Here is a 6,863-nt window from a genome sequence, read left to right as displayed (position 1 = left end):
CAGCAGCAGCAGCAGCAGCAGCTACCTGGGGGACTGGGAAGGGGGGTGGTCTCCGTCCTCCCAGCAGCAGCACATGTAGGTGTTTATGAGGCTAGGGAGGGCTGGGACCCTGTGATTGGCCGGGGGTTGGGAAGGGGGGCAGAGGCACGCGCCTGGGGATGTAGTTATAAGAATCCTCGCGTGCCCAGCCTTCAGACCAGTGAGTGCCCAACCTGCAGAGGAGCCCCAGGGACCAGACCACTGCTGGGGACCACCATGGACACAGTGCTGGAGCAGTTCACAGGGCTGGAGTCCTTCCCTTCCCCTTACTTCAATGAGGATGACTTCTTCACCGACCAGTCCTCCAGGGACCATTTGGATGCAGATGACTTCTTGGAAGATGATGTGGACTTCTTGGCTGGTCAGATCCAGGACTACTATAAGGACAGCCGGGGGCTGCATGGAGAGGACTACTGCGATGCAGGCAACTTCTCCTTCTCCTCTTCCTCCTCTGGGGGCTTCCCCTATGACAGCGGGGAAGGGGGCTGTGACCTGTCCCCAGGGATGAAGGGGTGCAGCTCGGCTCTGAAGCGCAGGAGAAGGATCAGGTCTGACAATGAGATGCAGCAGCTGAGACAGGCAGCCAATGTCAGGGAGCGCAGGAGGATGCAGTCCATCAACGATGCCTTTGAGGGACTCAGGACCCACATCCCCACCTTGCCCTATGAGAAGAGACTCTCCAAGGTAGACACCCTGCGCCTGGCCATCGGTTACATCAACTTCCTCAGCGAGCTGGTGCAGTCAGACCTCCCACTCAGGAACCCCAACACGGAGAGCTCGCTGCAGCCTAAGAAAGTCATCATCTGTCACAGAGGCACAAGTGAGTAGCAGGGACACCTGTAGCCACTTACAAAACAGTAGGTCCAAAATTGGGTCCTCAATGCATCCTAACAGTCCAGGTTGTAAGGATATTCGTGCTTGAGCGCAGATGACTTAATGAGTACACTATCTTTGCTCAAACATGGAGATATTGAAAACATGGACTGTCAGGGTGCTTTAAGGAATAGTATTGGTAAGCTAGCCTTAGGGCTGGTGCTTGTAGTTCCACAATAGCTGGAGACAGTAATGTTTACCTATTACAGGATGTATCAGTATAGACTACAACAAAGTCGCCGAGTTTGTACAGTGTCAGTGGTGTCCAGGATACAATTGTCTGTAACACAATGCAGCAATGTCACAACTGTATCTGACATCTATTACATAGAAGCTGGATGATCCTTGTACTGTACATGCAAACCAATGTGATGATGCATTATAATCAGGCTGTAATAACTAATGACATATCTCTCCTTCTCTCTCCTCTCTCAGGGTCCCCATCTCCCAGTGACCCAGATTTCGGTCTCCCTCCCCTGGCCGGACACTCTCTATCATGGACTGATGAAAAGCAACTCAGGGACCAAAATATTGTCAGAACAGCTAAAGTGTGGACCCCCGAGGACCCCAGGAAACTAAGCAAATCCTCCCTAAATAACATTGAGAACGAGCCCCCATTGACTATGTGCCTGGACATTTAAAAAGTGCACTTTCCGGGACCCCAGTCATGACAGAAGCGTGTACATAGATCTGTACAGAGTTTATATATTGTGCAATTTAATTTATAATATCTGGATCATCCGAATGGCAATCTGCTTACATTTATATATTTATTATAATGTTCAGGTAAATTTGGAAATTGAATGTATAATTAATATTTAATTTAATTCGATATATGCAAAGACATCACACCTTGGTAATCATTTTGAAAAGAAAAGTGAATATAATTTATATTTTTATATTGTTCTCTTTGAATAAATGTGATTTTTATTATAATGCGCTGGTTTGTTCTGGGTGGTATAAGGCACAGGGATAACATTGCAGAGGATAAGTTGTACCTGGGTAGGATCAACCCTGCAAGCTCCCAGCCTAGAGGGATACATTGGAGAGAGATAATGTACCATCCAGTCAGTGCCTGTCATTTTTCCAACAGCCTGTAAAATGACAGAAGCTTATTTCCATGGACTTTATCTCTCCCTCTCTGCGTTATCTCTCTACAAACTTTGATACATACAGGTATCTCCCTAATACTCGGAGTCAATGCAGGATTTTATCTTTTTCCAAACGCTATTCTTTTTATTTTGATTCACATGGTGCCTACTGGTCTTGCAGAAATACTCTGCCACTATCAGAGCCTAAACATTGCTACGATAATGGGCTCACTTAGGGCCTTATTCTAGTTCACTCTTTCTGACAAAATCCTTCTTAGATGGACAAAACCATGTGCACTGCAGGGGGGCAGATGTAAAATGTACAGAGAGAATTAGATTTGGGTGAGTTATTTGGTTTCTGTGCAGGGTAAATACTGGCTGCTTTATTTTTACACTGCAATATAGATCTCACTTTGAAGTAAAATCCCACCCAAATCTAATTCTCTCTGCACAAGTTACATCTGCCCCACCTGCAGTGCACATGGTTTTGTCCATCTAAGAAGGGTTTTGTCAGAAAGAGTGAACTAGAATAAGGCCCTTACTGCCAATCATCATCAAATTTAAGTAAATTTAAGTAAGTCTTAACCCTTTCAGTGCCAATATTGCTGTCAGAGATCCTCAAACTAGCCGCTAAAAATGGCAGCAGTTTTTTTGGGTGCAATATTTAACTAAACTTCAATGAATGGACATGGCCGTATTTGTATTTATATTAGAGAGCTGTGAGCAACACTGGCATTTTTAGCGAATATTTTTAGGATCTCTCACAGCAACGTCGGTAATCAAAGGGTTAAACATGGATTTAGGAAGTGAACATCGTTGTCTAGTTCCAGTAGATCGCATTTTACCTAAAGGTGGGTTTTATTGTCTTCACCAAGTACAGCTACAGGTCCGCATGCAATCCGCACACAGGGCCCAATCAGACACATACAGATGGAGCGACTGTCAGCCAGCCTGACCTATCACCAGATCTCCTGAGCTGGCCCAGGCTGGCGGACAGGAGCTACATCTGACAGGGAAGCGTGAGCGTCTCAAACGCTCGTGCATCCCCGTCAGTACGGCAGCAGGGAGCTGATTCCCTGCCCGTCTCTGCTTCAGGGAGACAGGCAGGGTGAGTGGGGGTGCGGGCAGCTATGGGGGAGGACGGGGAGGGCGTCGGTGGGCTCCATCAGAACGGGGCACGCACGCCCTCTTCTACCGGCTGGCGAATGGCGATAGAATCTCCAGGAGCAGCTGCAATGTGAGCTGCTAATCTGTAATCCAAGCTGCCGATTATCGAAAGACCACTCATGCACACAGTACGCTGTGTGCATGTGTGGTGTCCCCTTGTGACGGGACCATGCGATGGCTAGTCCTCCCTGGTCACTCGCAAGGTGATTGACAGGAGCTGGGTGTTTGGGAGCGTAACGCAGGCATTTTCCAGGAGTGTCCCAGAAAACGCCGGGTTCTCCGTGCAGCACTGGGAAAGTCTACTGCGAGCATAGCGCTGTGAGCAGGGGGGGGGGGAATCATTTGGTGGTAAGTGATTTTCCCCCTGCGTGCAGGGATGTGAACGCATTCGCAGTTGTGCACATGGGTGTTGGGAGGGAGCTCGGCGGGGCGGCATTTAACTGCGAATACTCACAGCCCAGCGAGAAGGTCTGAATTGAGTCCGCAGTGCTGGTGTTCACATAAAGTTTTTCAACAGTTCATGTTTTTTAAAACCCCTATGGCACATGCTTTATACAGAGGGTACGCACAATGAGTCCGATATTATCAGAATTGTGGCGGCAAAGTGATGGGCAATCCTGGGTGGTGACCGGGAAGTGGCTAGTAGTGCATGCAAAAATGGTTCATTCAGTGGATGTGTAAAGGAAGTGTCGTGGGTATCTCAATGCAAGGAGATCCCAAATGCAAAGGCATACGATGCCATAGACAGCCAGGGACACCACAAGTGGAAATGGGCAGCTGCAAGATTTGATGGTGCGACAAGTGACACTGGAGCCAATGTTTATTCACAACGTATGGATGGTGAATGGTTAGCATTACTGCCTCACAGAGCTAAGGTCATGGGTTCAATACCCACCATGGCTCTAACTGTGCAGAGTTTGTATATTCTCCCCGTACTTGTGTGGGTTTCCTCCGGGTACTCCAGTAGAAGGTCTGTGTGTGCGTGTACATGCAAAGCAAAACTTCCTGTGAGGCACGTGCCTAGGGGCGGCACATATTTGGGAGCGGCACTTGGATGCAAGTGATACTGTCAGCCTGAAATATACCAGTAGCTGCAAAATATCCACTGTTATTTATTTATTTATTAACAGTTTCTTATATAGCGCACACAGATTCCGCAGCGCTTTACAAAGCATAGATTTGAGCAAAAACACATAACAAATTACAGTACAAGACAGTTTAGGACAAGTACATGGTTAATACGGATAGTAGCATCAGGGGACAGGATACTGAAGCAATCATCAGGGTGGCAGAGGTTTATATATTCTAAGAAAGGCACATGAGGAGAGAGGGCCCTGCTCGTGAGAGCTTACATTCTAAAGGGGAGGGTTAGACAGACAGGGGTGACACAGAAGGGGAAGAAGTGGGCATAAACAGTAGGTTAGGATGTGAGATGGTCAGGTTTTATGCAGGAGGTTTTATACTGTTCTGTACCATATTCCTTCTTGAATAGAGTGTAAATGGATAGGACATGCAGAAACTGCCCCTGTAAACTGTCTTACTTAATAAATATGTATATATATATAATAAAAAATAAAAAATGTCACAGTTCAAATGAGGGCTTTTAATTAAACAATAAAAACAATTACAGGAGTTTTATTACATGCGATAAATTGCATATAAAAGTGGCACATCAAATGCCAAACCGGATTAAAGAAATCCCAGGGAGCTGCCAGGAAGCGAGGAGAAACTGTATGTGCCTCAGACAAGTCGGACCAATATATAGAGGAAATCCTCTAACATTGCTTATAGGTGCAACTGAAGCTTCAGCCCTGTATACACGGTGCCATTCTAGCGAACTTGCTAGGCAAGCAATCACGCTGTGTGTACACCCGGGATACGGTCATTGGGTCACCAGCCTGATGGTCAACAAGCATTAGGTTGACACCATTAAGTCGACATGCATTTAGGTCAACATGGGTTAGGTCGACTGGGTCATTAGGTCAACACGTTCTTTTTTACTGTTTTTTGAGCCAAAATGTGCCAACAGGCGGTATTTTATGCCCTACCATCCACTAGGGTGTGGTGGGAGAATAAAATAGTGTGCTGAGCGTAGCAAGCCATGCAAGGTAATGCGGTGCTATGCTTCGGTGTCCATGTCGAGACGACATGTGCCGACAGGAGGTATTTTTTCATGCCTTACCATCCACTAGGGCATGGTGGGAGAATAAAGTAGTGTGCCGAGCACAGCAAGGCACCGTGCCTGAAGCATGGCAAGCGCAGCGAGCGATGCGAGGGGACAGGATGCTACATTTTAGTGTTTCTGTTGAATGAGTTGACATTCCGGAAAAAAAAAATGTCAACTTTTTCAATGTCAACCTTACACTTGTTGACGTAATGACCCAGTCGATCTTACTCATGTCGACCTAATGACAATGTCAACCTTCCTGCATGTCGACCTTAACTCATGTTGACCTAAATGCATGTCGACCTAATGCTTGTCGACCATAATGCTGGTGCCCTAATGATCCATGCCCGTACACGCCTATAGACACCAATCTGATCTGCCTAGTGGAAGAGGCAATGATAGAGGATGTAAGATTGGACGCTATGCCAGTGTGATGCACTTTGTGCAGTGTAGTTTGCTGAACTTAACTCTGTACATGCCAATAATGGTTGGTTATGGGTAGAGGTGGCTGCAGCAAAGTCCAAATGTAATTAGGGGAGGCAAGCTAACTGCAAGTGAGTCAGTGTAAAATGGCAGTTGGTGTGGCTCCCCTATTTGAACTGAGCTGCAGCCCCACCTCTGGAGCCTCCCCTGGTTATGGGTATGGGATTCTGGCACTGGCAGTCAGAAGACTGACATCAGCATCCCAATGGCCAGGATCCGACAGTTCTAGGGTTAGTATTCTAATACCCCTTTCACATCGCACCTAATTACCGGGTTCATGACGGTTTCTTGCCAGTTCGACCTGGTAATTGGTGCGATGTGAATTGTGCCAGAATGAATGTGGCCAGGGGCGGATCCAGGAGAAAATGACACGGGGGGGGGGGGGACACCATGATAGGAGAGGGTTTGGGAGGGGGAGTGGTTGTGGGCTCAGGTGCAAATATATAATTCAGGGCCCCACTCCTCCACCCCAACCAAAGTTCACAATAATTCATTGCTGGTTTGAGCAGCAGTGGGCCCCTTAGTTGTCAGGGGCCCCTGTGCAATGCACCTGCTGCACCAATGGTAGTTCCGCCTCTGGTTAGCGGTGCCAATGTACTTGCTAAGAGAGCAGCGAGAGAGGAGGAGAGCAAAGAGGACGGGAATAGGATTAAAAATAGGCCCTGGTGTTTAAAATACGCAGGCCCACCTTGGCGTCAAAAGTGAAGGATGTAGTTGTGCGCACGCCCAAGGCACGCTCCAGAAAAGGTGGTGTGGCCACTCTAAAGGGGGGGTGTCCTTGAGTATAGTGTACCACCCCATATACCACTTCTACACATTATGCAACATAATACTAGATCCCATTATACCCTTACACATGATGCCAAATGGAATGAGCCAAAATTCACATAATGCTACACAGATTGAGTCAAAATTCACAATATGCTTCTCAAACAGGGACACATTAAAAATGTACACCATAATGCCCATTACATTTTAAACCATACACCATAATGTCCATTACATATTATGACAAACACCATAATGCCTATTAAACATTATGC

At 47.0% G+C, this 6,863-nt stretch overlaps 1 protein-coding gene across 1 annotated transcript; it reads left to right on the top strand.

The window, feature by feature from the left end:
• The first annotated feature begins 255 nt into the window (after window positions 1–255).
• Window positions 256–1,553, top strand: PTF1A (pancreas associated transcription factor 1a). The gene is made up of 2 exons (XM_083186391.1): window positions 256–859; window positions 1,348–1,553. Exons 1-2 carry the CDS (start codon window positions 256–258, stop codon window positions 1,551–1,553), a joined length of 810 nt encoding a protein of 269 aa, XP_083042517.1.
• Window positions 1,554–6,863: the final 5,310 nt, after the last annotated feature.

Source organism: Crinia signifera, chromosome 5, assembly GCF_055691185.1.
Source record: "Crinia signifera chromosome 5, ASM5569118v1, whole genome shotgun sequence".
In the NCBI taxonomy this organism is placed as follows: Eukaryota; Metazoa; Chordata; class Amphibia; order Anura; family Myobatrachidae; genus Crinia; species Crinia signifera.
The sequence above is the reverse complement of the archived record's forward strand: the minus strand, read 5'-3'. Positions and strand labels throughout refer to the sequence as shown.

Bases quoted from the DNA above. Each gene is read 5' to 3' on its own strand.
- PTF1A (XM_083186391.1), top strand. From the start codon at position 256: ATGGACACAGTGCTGGAGCAGTTCACAGGGCTGGAGTCCTTCCCTTCC. The intron at 860-1,347 runs GTGAGTAGCAGG...CTCCTCTCTCAG, and splicing joins CATCTGTCACAGAGGCACAA to GGTCCCCATCTCCCAGTGAC.